This window comes from Fomitiporia mediterranea (genome assembly GCF_000271605.1).
Source record: "Fomitiporia mediterranea MF3/22 unplaced genomic scaffold FOMMEscaffold_14, whole genome shotgun sequence".
Classification (NCBI taxonomy): Eukaryota; Fungi; Basidiomycota; class Agaricomycetes; order Hymenochaetales; family Hymenochaetaceae; genus Fomitiporia; species Fomitiporia mediterranea.
Window position 1 is genome coordinate 1,452,740 of NW_006760399.1, and position 22,822 is coordinate 1,475,561.

At 43.2% G+C, this 22,822-nt stretch overlaps 4 protein-coding genes across 4 annotated transcripts; 3 read left to right on the forward strand and 1 right to left on the reverse strand.

The window, feature by feature from the left end:
• Positions 1–767: 767 nt before the first annotated feature.
• Positions 768–1,864, reverse strand: FOMMEDRAFT_31576 (GroES-like protein; the record flags this gene model as incomplete). Its single annotated transcript, XM_007270628.1, has 5 exons — positions 768–814; positions 878–1,112; positions 1,172–1,255; positions 1,315–1,494; positions 1,739–1,864. The coding sequence occupies 5 exons, from the start codon at positions 1,862–1,864 to the stop codon at positions 768–770; spliced, it is 672 nt and encodes a 223-aa protein (XP_007270690.1).
• Positions 1,865–4,360: 2,496 nt separating this feature from the next.
• FOMMEDRAFT_95279 (galactose oxidase) lies at positions 4,361–6,814 on the forward strand (the record flags this gene model as incomplete). Its single annotated transcript, XM_007270664.1, has 3 exons — positions 4,361–4,610; positions 5,125–5,744; positions 5,798–6,814. The coding sequence occupies 3 exons, from the start codon at positions 4,361–4,363 to the stop codon at positions 6,812–6,814; spliced, it is 1,887 nt and encodes a 628-aa protein (XP_007270726.1).
• Positions 6,815–10,834: 4,020 nt separating this feature from the next.
• On the forward strand, positions 10,835–12,559 carry FOMMEDRAFT_161281 (uncharacterized protein; the record flags this gene model as incomplete). The annotated part of the gene is made up of 1 exon (XM_007270821.1): positions 10,835–12,559. The coding sequence occupies one exon, from the start codon at positions 10,835–10,837 to the stop codon at positions 12,557–12,559; it is 1,725 nt and encodes a 574-aa protein (XP_007270883.1).
• Positions 12,560–13,781: 1,222 nt separating this feature from the next.
• FOMMEDRAFT_161282 (uncharacterized protein) lies at positions 13,782–22,349 on the forward strand (the record flags this gene model as incomplete). The annotated part of the gene is made up of 14 exons (XM_007270822.1): positions 13,782–13,911; positions 13,980–13,999; positions 14,058–14,072; positions 14,129–14,167; positions 14,222–14,264; positions 14,464–14,496; positions 14,548–14,574; positions 14,628–14,666; positions 14,712–14,804; positions 14,856–14,943; positions 15,000–15,140; positions 15,204–15,366; positions 15,418–15,461; positions 22,295–22,349. 14 exons carry the CDS (start codon positions 13,782–13,784, stop codon positions 22,347–22,349), a joined length of 930 nt encoding a protein of 309 aa, XP_007270884.1.
• Between the last annotated feature and the right edge of the window lie 473 nt (positions 22,350–22,822).

The window sequence follows — 22,822 nt, forward strand, 5'->3', positions numbered from 1 at the left end:
AGTTTGAGAGTACTATCAACCTAGAGAACATATCTCCCCTAACACTCTTGAGTAGTGTATTCTACTAAATAATCAAACACTAGTAGCAATTCTTAATTATTAATCTTTCCTTTCTTACTATAAAAGAAAGTTACTTGTCTTAATAATTCTTTCACTAGACTTAATAGTCTGTCTAATAACCTACTATGAGTATTACTAAGGTTAGCTAATGTTATTAATACCTTGTTAAGGGTATACCTGTGTACTAGTTCCAGGTTGACAGTCTTGACCAGAGCTTTCCTATAAAGAAAAGTTAGAGACAATTAAGTTAGTCAAGTTGGAGTTTTATCAAAATATAAGATACACTCACTTTGTTATCTAAGTATTAAAGAGATAGAGTGTATTGACAGGACTCAAGTTTGTAGGGTAAAGTAGGAGAGGTGTTACTATTAGTCAAACTGTAGAGTGTCCTTAGTATTGTAAGTACTAAGTAACTTAGAAGACTAAGGAAACTTAGGTTAATAAAACTAAAGCTCTAATAGAGTAAACTGCCCTTCTTATATACCTTTTGAAAGAGTTATGTGACTACTTGTTACCTGTTACTTTCAAAGGTTATATGTTTATACCAAGTGACTCATTCTGACTTGTGCATTTGTTTATGTACTTCTAGACTTTAATAGATTGCTTCCTGATTTCATTAAAGTAGAGTAGATCTGTTTCTGATTTAATCAAAGTAGAGTAGGTTACTTCTAACATTTCATAGAAGTAGAGTAGATAGTTTGTGCACACTACTTCTGTACTATTGTTAGTTCAGGTGGTCTGTACACTCTGAATGCTATAGATGGTAATACGTTAGCTCTGAAAGAAATTATTCAAATAATTGGCATTGCATTCGTACTTGTATCAGAACTGACAAAATCTACAGCACAGTCGACTTGAAAGCCCTTAGCGAGTGCAGTGTCAAGTTCCACCAAGTCGAAAGCTTGACGAGCTCCAAACTTGAGTGCGAGCTCACGGCTACTCAGGCGCATATCGACGGCAAACACGTCTGCTCCAAGGAAGACTGCAAACTGAACTGCGAGAAGTCCGAGTCCGCCAATGCCAGTTATGAGAACCCGTTCACCTTTCTTGATCTTTAATAAAGATTAAAATAAACTGTTAATTAATAACTCTGAGTTAAGCAGTAACTTACGTTTGCTGTCTTCTTAATGGCGTGCCATGCAGTAATGCCAGCATCAGCCATCACTGCTGCATGCTCCGGCAATACATTATCGGGCTAAAATTAAAAGTCAAATATTGAAGATAATAGACTGTACATAGCAAATTCTGACTTACCACAGGAACAAGTGCATGCTCATCAGCTACAGCAAATTCTGCATGTCCACCATTTGCTCCAAGGCCGAAAAATGGGAGACTGAGGAACTCCTGCTCTGCTGGCTCAGACGGAGTGAGCTTTATGCCGGCTTGCCTTGCAAGGCAACGGACGCAGCCTCCAAGACTGAGCACAGAGTAACGCTTGTTTACATGGATCGTGTTAACTTCTGATCCGAGGCTGTAATTAATTATCAGTCGAGTTTAAATAGAAATTCTTGCTATGAAAAAAGAAATAATACGCACGCGACAGCAATTCCGGTGCATTCATGTCCCAAAATATAAGTGCGAGGATCATCAGCGAATTGACTGAGTAGGAAGACCCATTAAAATAGAAACCCATGAGATAGTGTTAATGAGAAGAAAAAATAGTATCTAGATAACTTACATCAGAATGACAGACCCCAGAAGCCTGAACCTTTAGGAGTACTTGCTTTGGCCCAGGCTTCGGAATCTCGAAGTCATTCACGATCTTCAAGGTGGGCGAGTTTGGAACGTGGATAGCAGCTTGCATAGTGGATTTGACAAAAGATATAGAGCTTAGTGATTAGTCCAAGAGATTCAATGAAGAGTATACTGTGTTCTTGTGCTCGTCCAGATTTTTTTAGCTGCTCTTTTATGCTCACATTGGAAGAAATATTTCTTGCTAAAATGCAAGACGATGTACAAGGATGCTGCCACTATAATGTATCTTCATTCTGAAATCTCTGTGAGTTATGCTAGAATGGGTTTCAGACAGTATAGCGAAATGCCCAGATGCATAAAAATGGTAAGGAATTGGTGGCACACTGAGTTGAGTAATGTCATATGCACAGAGAATCATTCTACAGTCTGAGAAACTAGCACACCAGTGGCTTACTTACGGCAATTCGGAAATCGGTCAAGTCGGTGAATCATGAAGTACAAGACTCAGGCTAGCAGAATGCAGCATGGTAGTCAGTGCAGAATGGTTTGGAGTGAGACAGGTGGCTAGTAGGAGGCGCACGAATAATTCAAATCGTCTCCTTGAGGTAGAAGAGAATGTACAGAGAAGTGAGTGTCCATACTGATGTGCATATGTGTGGCTGTAGGTCGGGATGCATGCCCAAGGTATTCCTTCCATAACGCGGAAATCGGTCTACTCGGATGATTCACTGAGTGGTCTGAAGATACAATGTGTCAAGTTAGCTGCTATTAACAGAAGTGTTGCAGTCGATGGTTCACATTCCTTTGCCATACTTAGCCTGCAGTGTGGAGTCGTGGCGAGTCGGGATTAACTCTCACACTGATAACGTTGCAATGTCAATCTTGGATGATGACATAGTCCCCAAAGCCTGATAACGAGGGAAAGCTAGGTGGGTGTGAAGCTTAGAAGGAACACAGTTGCCATAGATCCAGGATTACCAACAGGAAGAAGGTCAGTAAAGCCACACTCGAAGCACAGCTATACTGTCGCGTATGTAACGAAGAAGTTGTGAAGCGGAGATACAGTAGGATAACAGTCCGTACCGCGCGGAGTGTTTGCTACCAGTGAGAGGATAGATAGAAGCTAGAGGGATTTGTTTAAAAACCTTAGATGTACGGCTCCGCAATTCGAGTTCGCTTCGATTAAAGGATGGAAGGAAAGATGGAGGTAGAGCTATTACTCGGTCACTAGTTTCCCTCATAGAAATTTCTGCGCGAAGTTGAAAAGCAGATCCGGATGTAACCTGAGCTCGAAAGCAGAGATGGATAGTAATGGCGAGAGGACACTTCCAGGCAGCGCTGGAACTACGGTATTAAGATGGATTGTTCTCTGTATTGGGACGTAAGATTAGCGGAAGTTCTGCGATGATAGAAAGAAAAGACTGTAAACGGAAAATCACGCAAAACCGCTCTAGACAAGCGGGCCGCAGTACTGAGATGTACAATCAACCTTAATCTTCTCTCTATATCAGAGTTCACGAACAAATACGACGAGCATCGTTCTCCCGCAGAATCGGGGTTACAACTCATCTCTAGTCTGGGAAACATGAAAGGTTATGGGAGCTTCGAAAGTCGTCGTGTACGACCCTTGAGAGAGTTAGCTTTAGTCTGATATGAGCTTATACGTGGCAGTATCATGGAACATCAGTACGCTAGAGAACAAACAAAGCGAAAAAATACCAGATAAAATCATGACGGATAAATTATTGCGCCGCCTTCTACATCAGAGAGTCGTGATGTAAGTAGAGACAATGGAAGGCACAAAAAGGCGCATTCGAAGAAATTAAACGTTTTGGCCGCACGCGTACGGTCGCGGGTGCTGAGTACATGGACGCGTCGACGTGGGAAGTTCATTGAGTGTGCATGCCGATACTGGACTGTAGGCACGAAACTGCGCGGGAAAGTAAAGAGTGTATTGATATAGATGCCGTGGTTGCAGGGAAGTCAAGAAGGGCTTGGGTGCGAATTCAGTTGGAGAGGAGACGGCAGCAAGAGGCTACCGGGCGCATATGGTCGTTGTCGTCAGTTCATGTGCATCACCACTGAAATCTCGCCTGCATCTAGGGAGTGAGCGGTCTGTCACGGACATATACTTTCAACGATGCCAATTCCGAACAAGTCTGGAAATTTTCCGAGTGCTTTGCGATGTGCAATCACTAGGACAAACTGGAGTCGGGATGACGTACAAGTTCTGAGAATTATCGCGGGTACTTGGGAGGGAGCGGGTGAGAATTCTCGGCCGGGTATGACCGGCAGACTTCTCCTGATCGAGAAGTTAGGTTTGCCGAGGGTCTGATGGCTGATGACCGAAACTGCCATATATGGGATGTAAACGCTAATCCGACCACGTGCGGTGTACATATTATCTTAGCTCTGCCCAGATTTCCGCCCACTGCCTCCTTTCCTCCCATCCTCCAACTCCTCGTCTCGGCACCGTCGACAGCAGCGAGCGCGTCGACGCTGATATCGACACGTCTCTGGACGTTCGCCACGACTAACCGTCGCCAACGAGGCGCGTTTCCCATCACTCCTTTGGACGCTCTCATTCGTCACACGGCCTGCTACTATGCATTCAGTTTCTGACCTCACGACTTCGTCCCGCAAGACGTCGGGTTCAGTCCCGCCGAAGCTTGTCGGCGCGTCAACAACTATAATTGGTGACAAGATGTATCTCTTTGGTGGCCGTCTTGTTGCAGAACGACGCATGGTCTCTGATCTCTACGTATTCGACCTCGAGACATTCGTTTGGACTAAAGTTCCTCCGTTTGCTGGCGACGACGTCCCCGGAGCGCGTTATTTCCACAGCGCTGACTCATGTAAGTATTCACTTTACATTCGCGGTTCTGCATGCGCGTAAGACGCGCAGGTGCGCCTTTAACGCGCACCTTCAGCTTCCATCCTTATAAGCGTGGTATCATTGCCAAGCGAAGCTGAATTCGCTCCGGCGGACGAGCCTGATGTGCTATAGAGGGCTTCTTAGGTCTTTCTGCTTACCTTGGAGACACCGCAGCTGTGTTTCTATTGCACGATTTATGATTCGAGCCCGCTCATACGCCTCGTGCACGCACCGATTATTATTGCAAAGTCGCGTGCGCGGTTAAGGAAGGTATCGTCGGTGCCGTTTGACATATGTCAAATATGCATGGAAGTCATCGGCACTATGCCCTACCATATAGTATCGACGATCCCTTGTAGCGCTGCTTGCGCGGAAAACAGTCTGATGGTCCGTAGCAGTGCGCGAGCCGCCGTTGCGTACCTGGATATTTGATTACTTACCGGAAATTTTGAGGTTGTCTTGGACTAATTCGACTGATACTTCTGCAACTTTAGGGCAAAACTATCTCATAATATTCGGAGGAATGGGTCATAAGCCAGATGCAGCCTCATCTGATGACCTAGTCGTCCTTAACGACGTCCGGTTTCTCGATATCACCACGTTCCGATGGCTTCCCGCAGAGCCTCGCAGCCCCGCGACCGATGGTACCGCAGCAGACCCTATTGACCCGGTAACGACCACGAATGATAATAGGAATGATTTCGTCCCGCGAGCGAGGTATGCGCACTTAAGTGCAGTGAGCGGTGCTCGTTTGTACATCGTCGGCGGACAAGACTTGCAAAACGCCTGGCTCGATGATGTCTGCGTATACGATTTGAAAGCTCACCGTTGGGCTGCACGACGGCCTTACCCGCGTCATGCTGGAACATACCGATCTGTTGCTGTTGCCGCGCAGCTACGCGTGCGAGATCCGGCTCGAGAAGGTGGGGAAGACCGGACAGCACAAAATTCGGCTTCAAGCTTAGGGCCACCCGGCGGTCGGTTCAATGTAGACAAGCGCCCACCGAGTGGGAAAGGAGACTACACATCGTCAGATAAACTTGTTCACCTTCCTTATTCGACGGAGCCGACCGATGAATTCCCGAATGATATTTTCTTGTATAGCAATTACAATGTACGTATTATTTTTTTCTAGTCTGAGCTATATTTGTACTGACTCTTGGGTAGTTTACGGATGTGAAACGCGAGCTTGAAGTATTCACCCCGAAACCGGGCGCTGCGGGTGAATTCGATATGAGTGACCGTTCAGCGGCGATGACTGGCACAGTACTACCGCCAGGTCTACGTTTCCCAACGGGAGCAATTTGCGGAAATCACTTAATATTCGCGGGAACGTATCTTGCTCATTCCTATCAATCATATTCAATTTGGGCCCTTGACTTAACGACGATGGCTTGGTCGAGGCTTGACCCGGGCGCAGCCCTATCAACGGGATCATGGTTTCGAGCTGCTTTGTGGAACTCTCCGGCCAAAGGGACGAGTAGTCTGCTCATCTTTGGCAACAGGCAAGGATCTTTGGTAGAAGATTACAACCGCAGGTTGCTTGCGTGGGACGACGTTGCTGTCCTCGATCTCGAGGCATTCGGCATCTACCAACCTCCAGCTCGGCAGCTTGACGAACGTGCACAAGAACTTGGTCTTGCAGCGCTCGAGGAGGGTTTGTTAGCGGACTTTGAAGTGGTTTGCGATGATGGTCGGCGTATTCCATGTTCCCGACGTTTGTTGGAATCGCGTTGGCCGTGGTTCCGGGATCAACGACGATTATTACGCGACGCTGTGAATCGGGCTGTCTCCGGATCGCAAGACCTCTCCGCAAGCGCAGCTGCAGCGCCTCCCCTCCCTCCGGAAGGCGAACTTGTTCCGCCACCAGTTGCATTAGTCGTCGGCCAAACTCCGGATGCTCGACCTGATCCGCGGATGACTCCACGTGCTTTGATGCTGGGAGAACCTTATGCTGTCGCTCAAGCTTTGCTGCAATATATTTATACTCAGGCACTGGTGACACCATTACAGCATGCCCCTGCAGTGCTTAGCCAGCTGCTCTTGCTTGGTTCCGCATACAATCTACAGCATCTCCAACGTCTTGTTCGTCATGCAATGCACCGCGCGCTTGCACCTGCTACGAGTGTCGGTGTGTACGAAGTAGCGACACTTTGCGGGTGTCAAAGTCTACAAATTCGGTAGGTCTTTCCTTTACCTTTATTCACCTTTTTTGTTTGGCTGAATAAGATTATGTATAGCGCACTTAAAGCAGTCATGGCTTCTAGCAGACGCAATACAGGACGCACACGCGGGAACTCGAACGCTGGTGGAGGAGGTGGTGCACCCCCACCGCGCGGCGGAAGTGGAGGCGGAGGAGCTGGTGATCGAGATCGCAGCAACTCCGATGCACAAGGACCTGGTTCGCGAGCGCGAGGTATGTCCGACACCCGTGGGCTTAATTACTCGCCTTATTCCGGAGGGGCTGGTGCAAGTGGTGCGATAGTCAGAGAAGGTGATGGTAGAACAGGTGCACGAACAAATGGTACACCAATGTTACTTGTGTCTCCTCCGCATAATCTAGTTAACTAATGGATCTTGTTTTCTTCTTCCTTTCTTCGTATATCATTTTTTGTGCGTGCTTTAGGTGTTAGCTCGAGGCGTGCTGTGAATAGCGAAGCGATGTGGCCTGAGGACGTTGCTTCGGATGCGGATGCGGACCTTGACGGCGAGGGTGAGAGTGAATTAAGCGGGAAGGAGACTGACGAGGACGAAGGTCCAACCAGAGCTGAAACTGCAACGCCTACAGCGGCGTCTATTCCCATTACTCGGCCAAGTCGTGTCAAGCATACGGTGAATCTAAGTATGGACAGTATCTACATGGCGCTTCAGGCTGCGGATGGTGAAAGCGGTACAAGTGATTCGGAGGTGCCTGATAGTTCGGTCGATCCTCACCTCCCGCCTCTTGTAATCCCAACTGTGGTGCCATTACCTTTGTCATCTGGTATACCTCCGGCGGCGTCACCTTCTGTTATCAGCCCTTTGCCGAGGTCGCCGGAGCTTGACTTTGAGGCCGAGTTGAGACGGGAATCTGAGAAGGGACGACATGGAGGGAAGCCAAGCTTAGAAGTCGACACTGTTAGCTTGGTTTCTTCGATCTCTCCTGTCCGCCGACGTGCCTATACAGCTCTTGCCGATCTTGCTAGTCAACCAATTCCGAAACCACCACGATCACCCTCTGCACGATCGTCTCCGAATCCGTCTCCTCGCTCAAGCTTGCTTGTATCATCAGCTTCTATGTATGCGTCGAACTCTACGCCATCGCCAACTAGTGCAGGTGCAGCAACACCTGTGCTTCCGCGATTGGGTATTACGAGTCCAAGCTCACTGTCAACATCACTGTCGATAGATGGTTCTGAACGTGCTGGAGGGAGCACGAGCAGCCACAGTGCACGACCTTCCCCACTTACTCCTGATTCACCACCATTACCTACACCAGGCGGACAATTCGGAGCCTCTAAGCATGCCTCGTTTATAACAACTTCGTACGCTCTGGACGCCATCAGCGATGCTAACGGGGCTAACGGGATGTTTGACGCGACGTCTGGAAGACATGCGACTGCGAGTAAACTCCAGCTACTGTCCTCTCCACTACGTTCCCCGTCTGCACCTTTGTTGAACATGTCTGCCTCTCAAGATAGCCATACAAGCAGTAGCGAGACGAGTAGCACTTCGTCTGGGATGATGAGTGGACATGCTTATGCGCATGGTGGCATGCGCGCGAACGTGCATGCGTACGGGCAAGCGCAGTTTGTGGATATCGTCGAACCGGAGACGGATAGTCGGGCTGGGTGGGCGGACTTACGGCCACCGAGGAACGGGATGGTCTTCACTGATACGACGTCTCAGCCCAAGCAAGATCACAAGCAAAGGCCGCCACCCGTCTCGATTCAAACTCCTGTCAATTCGTCGAGTGCTCCACCACCTTCGCCGAATGCATCGACCTTCGCTGCAAGTTTTATATCCACCCTGTCTAACGGGTCATCCGAGAAGCACAGTCCGACATTTGGTGGCGGCTTCCTCTCAAAAGCACGTCTCAAGTCCAAGAAAAAGAGTCCTCAGAGTCCTTCATCTCTCTCACCCAGCGACTCTCCACTCTCACCAACCTTCAGCAGTACAGTCTCCTTTACCAGCACCAAGGACAACAGCACTCTTAACGGCGACCTAAATGGAACTGCGGTCGTCTCCGGATGGGCGGACACCCGTGAGCTCAAAAAGGCTGCAAAGGCGGAAGAGAAACGAAGGAAGAAGGCAGAGGAGAAGGCAAGGCTTGAGGCGCTTGCGGCGCAGTTTAGTCGGGGACGTGTGAAAGGGAAGGATGGTGTGAGTACTGTATCGACGGGTTCTAGTGAACGACGACGTGCGGCGAATGAATGGGTTGAGGATAGTGCGGGGATGTATGGGGCTGGAGGTGTAATGGTTTGGGGAGGTTTGTAGGTGTAGACGCTGCCGTAGGTTTACAGCTTGGTGGCGGCGTACGTTGTTTGATCTATTTTCGGATCATTGGTTTGTGCTTTTGGTATTCGTTTTTTACAGCCCACCATCGTTTTTACTGTTGTTTCCTCCATCTCTTGCAAATAACCCTAATCTCTTTTTGTCTTACTAGACTCTCTTTACATGTACTTCACTATCTCATTCTGTTGTCTTTCGTACGACTAACTTGTCTAACCCCTACGTCTCTCACTCTTGTTCTGAACTCTATTTCGATTTTCGACTTTCGTGCTTCTTCTCCTGTTTGTTTTCTTGATTGTTTTCCTACTGTTTTCCTGTTTTCTCGTCATTGCTGTTGTTTCGACTCAAGGTTACCATACTCCTTAGATGTATACGTATACCAGAACATTCCTCATTTGTTTACCCTTTTTCTTAGTGTTTACTAAGTAGTCCTTTGTCTTGTTTGTGTTTTCTTGGCTTTTTGAGCGTGAAAGGAAGGGAGTGGGGAAAGATTATGTGAAGTTGATTAAAATTGCTGTGTGTCGGTGGGAGGTATATGTATAGACTCTGTAGCTGGTTGGAATAAAGTTAGATGTGTGATTGACTTATTACAAAGTGTAGCTGTTACAGAGTTGATGATGCTAGCCCCTGGTAATTGTCATTCACGAGAATGATTAAATGAACACGTCATTCTCTTTCGGAATAGGTTAACTGGGTTAGCTGATATATGTGTGAAGAGGTATTCCAAGGCCAAGGATACCTTGACCTTCTTTGCTTTGAAGAATTTCTTAACAATGCATGGAGTGATAATGAGCACGGTTGACTCTATCACATAGACCTAGCAGGTTGGTCATCCTATGCACAAATTTGCTGCAATATGTCAAACGGACGGAACTCCATGTTGACATACCAGAGTTGCCATGGCAATACTGCGAGGCTTGAAACACGACCGTAGACTTATCTATGTGTAGATTAGCAGTGTTGAGTTGTTCATAAGCATATGTGCCTGTGATTTGAGCACCTGATGAAGGATTTTGCAGTATGTTTTCCGACTCGGAAGCACTAAAGAGCATAGCTGTCAAATCTGCGAGTTTGATCGTCACGCGGATCCTGCATATTGTCTCATCTTTCCGAAGTTCGCGAACATGGAGGAGAATTAGATTCGACGTGGTGGCTGCACGAAGAAATTTGAAAATAAAATCGCAATTTCAGTGGGAGTTTCATTATCTCCGCGGCACGTGACCTTCCTTAACTTCATCAAGAACTTTGCAGACTTCAACTTTAGCAACCATCTGTCTTCCTTGCTTCTTGATCAATGGCGGGGCATTTATAGGCCGCGTATCAGTGATACAATGCACTTGACTTGGAGCAAATATGTTCGGCGTGAGCTTTATCTAGTAGAGATGATGATTCGACTTGCTGGTTTTCCGTCATCCGTGGAGGTGTAATGAATGAGTGAGAGATTAAAAGGTCAGATGCCTTTCTCCCCCACAAAAGTTCCGTTAGCTAATCAACTTTATTTTCCCCATTTAGCCTTTACGTCCTCGATTGTCGGGCGCCGAGAACTGAGATATGTCAAGTCGAAAGAATAGCACATCAGACGCTGATGGGAAGACTATAATCTTGATGCCGAGGACGCATTTAGTGGGGGTCCGGAGTCTGCAAAATCGAGTCGAGCACCGCGACGTTTTTCACCGCTACATCCATTGACGAATTTTCTACCCGCTCGCCTCGATGGACGGCGTCTATAAAACGTCCCAAGTTGCAGACGATGGTGGTGGCAGTGTTTCTGAACCGCCCCAGACCTCTACTAATCGAAGTCTTCCTCGACTTTTGATTCCTAGCGAAGAGGTGCCACTCCCTCTATCAGCACGCATACCGTCACCGGCGTCGCCATCCAAGCTAAGTCCGGTGCCGAGGTCACCAAAGCGCAATCCCGGGGACGAACCGGTACTAGACTCCACTCTGGAACGGAAGGACGAAAGGGAAGGCCTGATAGAAGATACGGAAACTTGCGTCTTTGGGATTTACCGTGACCGACGGCGCACGTACAACGTCCTTGCCGACCTTGCGATTCAATCAGTGTCCGAAGCGCCGCGTACGCCTTCGAGCCGTTCCTCTCCTACCGTCTCACCGCGCTCGAGTTTGCTCATTTCTTCTGCGTCTATGTACACACCGGACTCGAGGCGGCCTTCCCCGACTTGCACAGGTGCTGAGACGCCTGTCTTACGATTGGTCTCGCAGATTAACACGACGAGCCAAGAATCACTTGTATTAACAACAGATGACTCGGAAGGGGCTGACGGAAGCTCTGGAAGTCATGGTACACGGCCTTCTCCACTCACTCCGGACACGTCTCCTCCACCTTCACCTAGTTGCGAAAGCGGAACATCTAGACATACGTCTATGACCACTATGACGTTTGCTCCAAACATTGTTGGCGAAAGAGGCAAATCGTTAGACGTCACGAGGGACATATCCAACGACGTTAATACCACGAAGACATCGTCACCTCCTGAATCACCGTCGGTTTATTCATTCGATGAAGCAACATCTCTAAGTTGCTATTCAAGTGGGAGTATGACGCAGAGTGCTACAAGCACGAGTGTAGTCGGTGTTGCATTTAAGCAATCGAACGGTATAGGTGTTGCAGTTACCGGAGGAGTTGGACGCACAGATGGACTTAATGGGTATGGGCGTGTACAAATTGTCAATATTGCTGGGCCTGAGTCGGAAGCGCGCACGAGGTATTCGGATGAGCGGCATGAGAAACCAATTTGTACGCATTGCGGGTCACCATCACCGCCAAGAATGGCAATTTCCCAATCAAAGGTGTACGAAGACTATGCTTATAATCAGTATAACCAACGGACTCGTGCACCATCTATACCCCCACGACCAACGACGTCCAGTGGCATATTGCACCGTCTACATGCATCGCCTTCCATTTCGAGCACGATGTCCAGTATGTCAAATACGTCGTCTGAGAAGAACACGCGAAGCATTAGTTCGAGTTCCGGTGGTGGTGGTTTCTTCTCAAGAGCGCGTTTCAGATCAAACAAAAAGAGTCAACCATCTCTAGTTCCTACTACACCTACACCACCGAATACCCTCGCGCATGCACATTCTATCGCATCATTTGACCATCGTGCAGTCCCGTTTACGCCGGCCATCCCAACAGAATGGCACGTAGGTGCTGTTCCGTCTCCTCGGGAAAATCCTCGCGAAGTTAAGAAGGCCGCAAAGGCAGAAGAAAAGCGACGAAAGAAAGCAGAGGAAAAGGCTCGCAGAGAGGCATTAGCCGCACAGTTCAGTCAAGCGCGAAAGAAGTGTAAGGATGGAAAGAGTGCTTCTTCGATGACAGGTTCAAGTGAGCGAAGACGAGGGGCAAACGATTGGCTCGAGGAGACCGATGGGATGTATGGCAGTGCGAATTTGACATCATGGGGAGGCTTGTAGACCAATTCATTCATTCTGTTCTCGATTTTCCTAACCTCCACTTTCTCTTCGCCTATAAAAGGCGTGCTTTAAGTTTCCGTGTTTTTATTGGTTTCTAGTCGTTCATTCAGCCATTTTACCTCCTTTTCTACCAACGGTTTCATCTCTTGCACAAATGTTATTATTATTTTCTTCATCCATTCCACTCGTTAGAAAGGTATACCTCTTCTATCGCTTTACTATCTTTTCCTACATGATGTTGTATGCGTATTTTTTGTGACTCATGATCTGCACTGTACTTACTAAACAAACAGCTCAGGATCGACAATCGCCTACTTTTAATTGCTCAAGGCATGATTTGATGGATCTACTTGCTCATCTACATTGATGAATGTAAAGGGCATCAGCGGAGCAAGCTTTAAACCGACTGGAGTATACTTGCCACCGCCCGTGCCTAACTAGCAGCCTTAGCGAAGAAACGAGATGATCAAGCCGTTGACTATGATTGAGTCTTTTTTACGTGGGGCGCTGCGTCACGCGTCAGCGCACAATGAGATCTTTCTTTTTTCTTCCTCCCACTCGCATCTTCACGTATAGGATTGACGATTGCTGATTAGCGATATCAAGGTGTGCGGTGTTAGCCATAAAAAGATACGCAGGGACAAGACCTGTTATTTGAAATATTTTGATATCCTTTCTCCGTTCTCGTGCAAGTTCCCACACGTCAATGAAAAAGGATTGGTGGGCAATTTTGGTGGTTACTTGGAATGACTGTCTGGTGTATCATGCTCGCGCTGTACTTGAAACGTGATGACTGAGCTGTACCTCGGTGCTTCGGCGAGGGACGAGTCAAGGTAGCTTCGATGTATTTACTGACGTAGAGACCTTCAGATCCTTTTGATGGGATTCATGTGCTGGTCAGTTGTGCATAATGATCGGGGGTCAGACGGGCACCCAAACCTGGATGTTCTACTAGTATCCATGGCACTTCTCGGCATTTTCTCATCTGCGGACCTGCGGAGTCGTCCTTTCAATCAGTTCAATACGAATCAAGGATTTTTTTCCGGTTCCGCAATGTCGTCAAGTGGAAGATAAATGTTTCAGTTGCGGAGTCTAACACGTAAGTCCGACCTTGCATGATATCAAGAGAGGACACTGACACAGCTCTCACGGAAGCATTTAAGCATTGATACCTTTGACGAAGCAGCTCTCGCTCTCGGAACTTTAGCTGCTTGCTTGCTACATGGCACTCTTTCCACGTTCTGCTGATATTGAGGTTATTGACCCTAGCGTCGTACCGGAATGGGTCTCGGAAATAACGATTGGGCAGTTCTTCCAAGTGGCTACTGTTACCGTCTTGGTCTATGACGCACGTATGTACCCACTTAAGCTTGTCGATGCTTTGACTAGGCTGCTAAGACTCACGCTGCCTCTGTCAAAGTTATCACTATGGATAAAGAGGTGCGTGAACCGTTTTCATATCGCTTACTGATTAATGATGGAATGTTACTCCTCTTAGATTAAATTCTTCTGGGTATGATTATTGCGAACTCCTGAAACCTGAGAAATGCTGATGATAGGATATCATAGAGATTCCCATTGAAGACAGTAAACATTGTTTACTTCGCGGTATGTGTGGCTTGTATACACTATAGGATATTGTCGGTTAATGCATCTTTATAGATCCGATACATTGGAATCTTTGGTGCAATAGCTAGTTTGTTCTGTGCGTAGAGCTCATTGTGATACATATAATCCAATCGTGATCGTAATAATCATCTGAAAGGGTACACATATGTCCCAAACGCTAGCTTGTGAGTCATCTTGGTTAATATTTACTGCATCAATCTCTGAAATTGGTTTAGATGTGAGTGACAGAGTTCCGAAATTCGACGGTTTACGGGAGCCCTCATAATCCGTTACAGGTAAATTGTCGCAGTGGGCATCGGATGTAGCTAGTACGTTTCCGCGATTAGCGAGGTATACGGCAGTTCTAACACTTGACTCAGACTGGATTACGATCATCTCTATTGACTGTGAGAGATTAATCTCGAAAGGCAATCAGACCTACTCAAAATGTGTCATGTAGATATTCTTGTGATCCGAGTTCTTGCGCTTTATGCACATGGTGAGTTTGTCGATGTCGGCTAAGAACGTACTGACAGATGTGCAGATAGAACACTTTCAGCGTGCCTTATGACACTACTATTGCTGGAAGCGGGTTTCAAAGTGGGCATGTCCATTTACCTCGATAATTCGCAGCACAGTCAGTAAGCATCGCATAACTCTAACAGAGATAAAGTTTGACGTCATGTAGTTGTGGCCGCTGGCCTTGCTAATAGCAACAAGCATCCTTTCTGTGATAACATGAGCTTTCCAACGTGGTGGTTAGGGCTGATTGACTGGTATGTATTCACGTGAACTTAATTATTGAACTGGCTGGATTCTGAATACAAGATAGGGTAGTGCCAATGGTTTTTGGTGTTATCTTAATGGCTCTGGCTCTGTACAAGGCCGCAGAATACTGGCGAGAATCGGCTGGATTTCAAGGATTTACCCTCGTTAAGGTTTTAATCCAGGATCAGCTCATTTATTTTTCATTGTAAGTTCCTTCCATTTCGAACTGTATATCCACTTTAAGTGGCTAACAATGCATGTTATTCAGCGTCGTCTTCTGCGCTGTAATTAATATTATAAACTTCAGGATTGAGGTATCCAGTCCCTTTACTGCGAATGTTTTAATTTGCTTCGGGAATCCGTCGTTTCTCTGCGTCCTCGGCAGCCGGATGATTGTAAATTTGAAGGAAGCTGGAGAGGAGGGGCGAAATGTAGGCACAAGTTATAGAATCAAAACGTTAAACGACATGGAATTTGCTTAGACCATTAATATGAATGAGACTTCATCGTCTACAATTGCGCGAGCGTACGCGTGATCATTTGGAACATCACAAGTTTGCGGGAAAGTCTTATCGCCAGTTCCATATCAGTGAGACTACCAGTGCAGTACACGCCTTATATCTCTTTTTTGCTCACTAGCAGATTATGCGTGAGCGTCGGATCTTTCAGATATACTGTTCCTCCCCTTCATTTCGCATCTTATTACCTTTCACCAGTATAAGCGGAAAAAGGAGGGCGATTGAAGCATACAACTTCTCTTCCATGAGCTGCTCGCTCATTACAGGAGCAGTCTGGACACAAGATGAGATGTGATATCAATTACGAAGCGAGAACGAAGCGTAGAAGTCAAGTCATCTGTGAACACTACACACACAATGTCAGTCAAAGCTTGTGCCTTATCTGCACGGGATATGTTAGTTAAGTTACCTAGGTTGGTGTGGTTGTGCCAGTCGTTATATCCGTTATTAATACATTACATGCTGGTATGCATAGTGGTGTAGGTTAGTCAAAAGCTACGAATTATAAACTGAGATGTTTTGACCATCGGCATGTTCCGAATCGCCGTTTACATTAGGTTGGAGTGCCTAATAGCTGTGCTCAATTCTTGTTTCTGATGCTCTGTATTTTGTTCCCCAGCACGTCACCGGGAGTCGGAAGAGAGTAGAAACCAGCAAATACAGGGAGAGAAATACAGCTAAGAAATGAGCACCTTAAGTAGTGCAGATCCATCATTCCATCAGACAATCAAAAGTGTAAATAGAGTAAGCAGACCTAATATGGAGATTTTGAAGAAAAATGCACATTTCTGCTCTATTTTCTTGTGTCTCACCATCAACATGGAGCCTACAGACCAACATATGCAACATTCTTTAAAATTAAAATTAAGAATTATAAAACATATCTACATATTTTATATATTAACTATATACCTAATGTTAGTAACAGTATAGAGAGGACCCAAAGGCTCAGTGAGGGGACCCAGGCTACAACTATCCTACACAACAGAAATGCAGAATGCAAGCACCAGAACATAGTCAGAACTTGTAGAACAGATAGAGAGAGAGAGTGAGACAAGAGTAGAGTATATAGAGTGAGTCTAAGAGTACAGGACTATCTAGAGTAGACAAGATCAAGACTACAGGACCAGTCTGATCTTGTATGCCTATATATACTAAACTACACAAGAGCACTCAGAGAGTACAAGCTACTAAGAATGATAAGCCACAAAGAATGAAAGAAAGGAAGGTCAAAGATAAAGGTACAAAGAATGGACAAAGGGTAAGAGACTGTAGAATGAACAAAGAATGAAAGGGTGGTCAAAGGAACAGAATGATAAAGTAAGGAAGGGTAGTAGTAAGAGTCAGTATACATATAGTCTATAGACAGTACTCCTAAGGGACAGAAGTCCTAAGTTCTAGTACAGAAGGGTGTAGAACCCTTAGAACTAAAGGTACAAGAGTAGAGAACTGTAACATTACTCTCCCTCTAAAACCAATTGTCCCAATTAGTGAACATTAGGCTTGGTTAGTAGTTTAGACATAGGTCAGAATGGTAGGGCTTGGAAATCTATAAGGCTGAGTTTGTGTAGAGTACTAGGATGAAGCTAATAGAAGTCTTGGATTGTTTTAGGAGTATAAGTGAGGTTCTTAGCAGGCTCCCAAGTGTGCTCTTCAACTAAGTACCCTTTCTAGTAAACAAGGAATTTGAGTTTTCTGTGTAGTAGCTTAGTATCCACTATGTACTCTACTTTGTATTCTGGTTCAGAACTAATGAGTTCTAGTAAAGGTAGTAGAGGTCTTTGTTGTAAAGGAAAACCTAGATTATAGTACTAAGACAATAGAGCCTTGTTGAACACTAGGTGTATGTACTTCTATATTACTAGAAGTTGGAGTTTGTAGGTAGAGGCACTAACCTTCTTTTCAATAACAAAGGGTCTGAAGTGCTTGTTGTCTAACTTCTTTATTAGGTGATCTAAGGTCAGATTAGTAGCTTCTAGTATAACTTTGTTACTAGACTAGTAATCCTTAGCTATAAACCTCTTCTAATCATAGTTCTACTTTATAACCTATACTACCTTTTTTAAAAGAGCTTGTGTATCCTCCCTAGTCTTGTGTATCTGTTCTACAAAGTCTGTTACAGATTCAGAACTACTGTTCTGGTTCAGAACTGTCCCCTAGTATGAATGTCTCTCATAATTGAGGAAGAATAGGGACTGTTCTATTATAGAGTGTTACTAGTTATTGTGTACAAATTCTGTCAGAGTTAACTATTCAGACCAGTCTGACTACTAATGATTAATAAACATCTAGAGATAGAGTTTGATCTTCTGATTGACTCACTCAGTTTGACTATCAGTCTGTAAGTAATATATAGTAGAAGGGTTCCCTTGAATTCTGAGAAGTACATACAAGTCCTGTATGAATTTTGACTTAAATTATAGTCTACAATTGTGAATAAGCTTCTGAGGGAGTCTGTACAACTAGAAAACATGATCCTGATAGATACACACTATACCTTCAGAAGTGAGTTCTGTTTAGGTTAGAACTGTGTAGACTTGCTTAGAGAATTGGTTGACAATCACACAGATAGTATTGTAACCCTAAGACTCAAGTAACTTACTAATCAGGTCTACTAAGACTTCCTCTTAAGAGTGATCCAGGATTCAATATGAATGTAAGAGAGTCTAAACCCTTGTCTAGTAAGCCTTAGTCTATTAGTATGTATTACAACCAGTTATGTACTTTAGGATTTCCCTCTATATTCCTAACTACTAGTAGTTCTGAGTAATAAGTTCCTGTGTTTTGTGTTAGCCTGAATGTCCTACAGTCAGATTGTTGTAATAAGCTTAGATAATGTTCTCCTACAGCTTCCAATCCTTTAGAATGTACAGTTGGCCTTCCTAGTAAACCTGTCCATCCTTATCCTCCTCCTAGTTCCTAGCCTGCTTCTCTAACTACTTTACTATAACCTGGTCCTGTGTGTGTCTTAAAGCTTACTGTATATGAGTGACAAAGTCAGCATTCTTAGATTCAAGTTGAATCTCTCAGATTGTCTCAGACACAAAACAGGAATTATCTAGGAGAACAAGATTTTTGTTATTATTCTCCCCCCTTTCATAACCTACTTGTCTTAAGAGTAAATCAGCTTTCATCATTTGTGTTCTAGGTTTATAAGTTAGTACAAAGTTATAGTTCTACAGTTTTAACATCTAGTAGGTCTGACAGTAGTTAAGCTTCTAAGGTGCCTGGAAGTACTAGAGATTAAGGTGATCACTCTAAATCTTAAACTTCTATATAGTACTAAGAAGATATTAACACTACTCCTCTAAGGAACAGACAATTGTAAAGAGTTCCTTGTTATAAATAGGATAGTTTCATTCTGTTATAGAGAGGGATTCTAATTGGAACACTATCAGACACTACTTTCTGTCAATAAACTAGGACAGTACTACTCTATTTGTAAAGTTGGAAGAGTTAGCTTTGACTCAGAACTTGTCTACAACTGTTAGAACTGTTAATACAGGCTTACTAGTAATAGTCTACTTAAAGGACTCAAACACAGACTACTACTAATTACTCTATTACTAAGGAACATCTTTACTAGTAAGGTTGTAAAGGGGCTGAGTAATAGTACTAAAGCCTTAAATAAAGTATTAGTAGTAGTTTGTAAACCTAAGGAATACTTAGACCTGTTTCAGGTTCTAAGGTTACAACCAGTTCCAAACTACTGTTACCTTTGTCAGATCTATACAGACCTCTCCTCTACTAATCACAAAGCTTAGATAATCTACTAACTCTTATACAAAAGAACACTTTACTTCTTAAAGAAACAGTTTATTATCTTAGAGCTACTATAGAACTGCTCAGATTAGTTAGTAATAATACTTGACTGTCTGAGTAAAGATTAGAATATTGTCTAGATACACACTAACATGTTCTAAGTCAATCAGATCTGTAAGAATGTGATTTATAAATGATTAGAACATTACAAGCAAGTTAGTTAGTCTAAAGAACATTATAGTCAGTTTGTACAATTTGTAATTAGTTTAGAATGTAGTCTTCTACTCATCTCTGTCTTAGATCCAAATGTTATTGTATCTCTATTAAATGTCTAACTTAGTAAAAACCCTGAATGTATGTGTCTTATTAATGAGCTCCTGAATTAGGAGGAGTAGGTACTTGTTTTTGACAGTACCTTTATTAAGACAATAATAATCCTAGACTGAACAGAGCTTTCTATCTTTCTTTTTGACAAAGAAGAAAGAGGAGACTATAGAGGACTTTAAGGGTTGGATCTAGCTGTTCTAAATATTTTCCTAAAGGAACTTGTTGAGCACCTCCTACTTGTCTCTGTTGAGTAGGTAGACCTTATAATCCTTAGGTTAGAAACTCTCAGTCAATTTAATTATATAGTCTCAGAGACAGTGTTTAGAAAGCTAGTCAAATTCCTCTTTACTAAAGACTTTAGGAAACTCTCAGATGAAATCTAGCAGGCTAGGTCTATATACATTCTAGAGTAGAGTTGTTCTGAGAGGGTTCTAGACTGGTTCTGTCTTAGACATTCTTTAGATCAACTCTGTTCTACCTTGACTAGAATATGTGTTTACATATTTATCCTAGTTGAAGAAGAACAACTAGTCACCTTTATTAGAACTGTTAGTAACATTGAAAGTGTTTGTATCTACTTAGAACAGTAGTATAAGATAACTGTAAAACTTGGGACACTGATTGAATGTGAGTGTCTACTCTAACTAGTTAATAGTAGGGTTGTGAGTCTTAAGCCATTTGAATCTAATAAAGACATCTGTCTTTCTAAGGTTAGTGACTCTGAACTCAATACTTTCCTTATAATCCTGAATGGTCATTTGTAGTTGGACAAACTCAGTAATCCAACTATTCTGGTTTAGGGTTCTGTCTACATTGTATACTAGGATTGGAAGTAGAATGTATTAAGTAGGAAGGTAGTGTTCCTATATAAAGGCTTTATTAATGTACAAACTAGTGTATCTACTGTTTACTAGAGCTATTGTTTGGATCTGAGGGGATTCTGAGAAGGGAGCTAAGAGGACAGGAATCTGAAGCTAGTACTTAAAACATTCTCTAATAAATTGCTACTTGTTCTAAAGGGAATGTACAGCTTATACAGTCTTATTATCTAAGAGAGTAAGTATATACACTAACATTTCCTTATTAACCTCTCTCTTTCAATAAGGATAGACCTATGTCCTCAACTGTGAACTCAGCTAAGACTATCCCTACTTAATACTATAGACAAACTACTGAGTAGTAAACAGGGCTGGGTAGTGTTCTAAATATTCTAAAATCTTAGAATGTAGAAGTAGTAGGTTGGATTGTACAGATTTAGACTTGGATGAAGTGTGAAGAGAAGAATCAAAAGAATCAGAAGAAATAAGAAAACTATCTACTTTTGTTTTCAACTTTTTTCTTTTTAATAAATAATTTTGTTAATTTATTTTTTCTACTTTTTCTACTTTTTCTACTTTTCTTACTTTATTTACTTCTAATCCTATAGTGTCTATTAAATCAAAAGTGGCTGTTAAAAAATCTGAGTCATAGCCCTTCAGTACTACATTTACTGTTAAGCCTTTATAAAATCCTAGAGTGTATAGTCAGGGTCTAAGAGTTCTAAGATGACTTCTGAATTTGTAGAAAAGGCTTCTTACTACAAATCCTGCTTGTCACTCATTATTACTCTAATAACTTAACAGATATACTATTACTTCTATAGGCAGTCCTTAATTTAGTACTCTGACTTTCTGTAGACAAAGTATACTCCTTACTTTCAGGCTTCTCTAATGTTTATTAGAATAGATTGATTACAAATTACAAGCAGATCAATCTGAGGGCTTAGAACTGTTAGAGCCAAATGTATGTGTAAGCATTCTGTACAGACTTGATACATTTGAGCCACAGCTTGGTTGAAGGAAATAGTACATGTTTTCTACTTAGTGTAAGTAACTAGTTCTAGTATTATTCTGAGAATCTTATTAACCAGTTCTAGGTAGAGAGCTTTTTCAAGTATTCTAATAAGGACATTATTGAACCTGAGTATGAATCCTGCCTTCCAGGCCAGAATATTGAACTCCTAAAAGAAGGCATTAACAGAATGTTTACTCTGTTACAGAGATGTAAGCTTGTTCTACACATTGTACTTCTTATTCAGATTAATAAAGGAAGTATAGAGCTGTCTTATGAATTCTGAATACAACTCATTGTTCTGAAGTCAGATCAGACTTCTGATCCAATAGTCTTCAATCTAGTTCTAGGCCTAGGTGGCTGTATTACCTTCCTTTATAAAGGAGAGGATGAATAGGACACAATTGAGATCTAAGGATAGATTAGTTGAAATAGTAGCTATGTATAGTTTGACTTAGCACTAGAAGTCCTTAAAGTGTTACCTATTAAAGTCTGAAGGGTAGGCTACATACACTTTCTTTCTAGAATGGGTTGTAACTTCTAGAACAATTAGCTATAACTACCCCTAAAAATAAAAATAAAATAACTACAAATCAAATAAACGAATAGTTGCAAAACAAACATATTATTAAACTAATATATGTTTGAAGGGGAGTGTTAACATATATGGAATGACACATATAAGCAACAGACATACCTGAGACATAGCTACATATTATATATACCTACTGAATCAACAGACAATGACGCTAAGGAGAGCGAGCCGAGTCCACTATCCCCCCTCTTTGTGTGATCCCTCTAAGCCTCTCACATAACCCCTCTCAACACATTTTTAAATTTTAAACTTTCTAAACCCTTTTAAACTTTTGCCACCCTTCTTCTATTTATTACCCCTTTTAGTTTAGTACTGATTCCTTTGTAGTGTAAACATGGACCCTCCTACACCAACTGCCACCCCTACTGTCCTACCAGATTAGTAGTTACAAGCAGACTTAGCTTAATATGTATAAACCTCTATTTAAGAGGCCTTTACTAACTACATACTCTCAGCTCTCTTAGAACCTGTTTGCTGCTACCACTCCCCTTCAAACATTTATAAGTTGGCCAGACCTATAAGATGTTTGATTTGCAGATTGTTCCAACTTTTTTATTAGTATTGTATCTGTATTGTACATTGTGTCTGTATTATATTTGCTTGTGTATCACATATAATAATATCATTTGTATAATATAAATGTGTCTTTGTATTGTATATTTTAGTCCACTGTGTGTTAACTTTGTGCTTTGTTAGATATCTATTAAGTTTTCGTTCAGCATTGTGTTATTAGTTCTGTAGTTCGTTCATCTACCATTATATTATTAAGTTGTTGTTTGTTGTCTTGTAGACTGTTCAATGTGATTGAAATTGTTCAGAGTTAATTCGAAGTTTGTGCATAGTTTACTGTTCAAT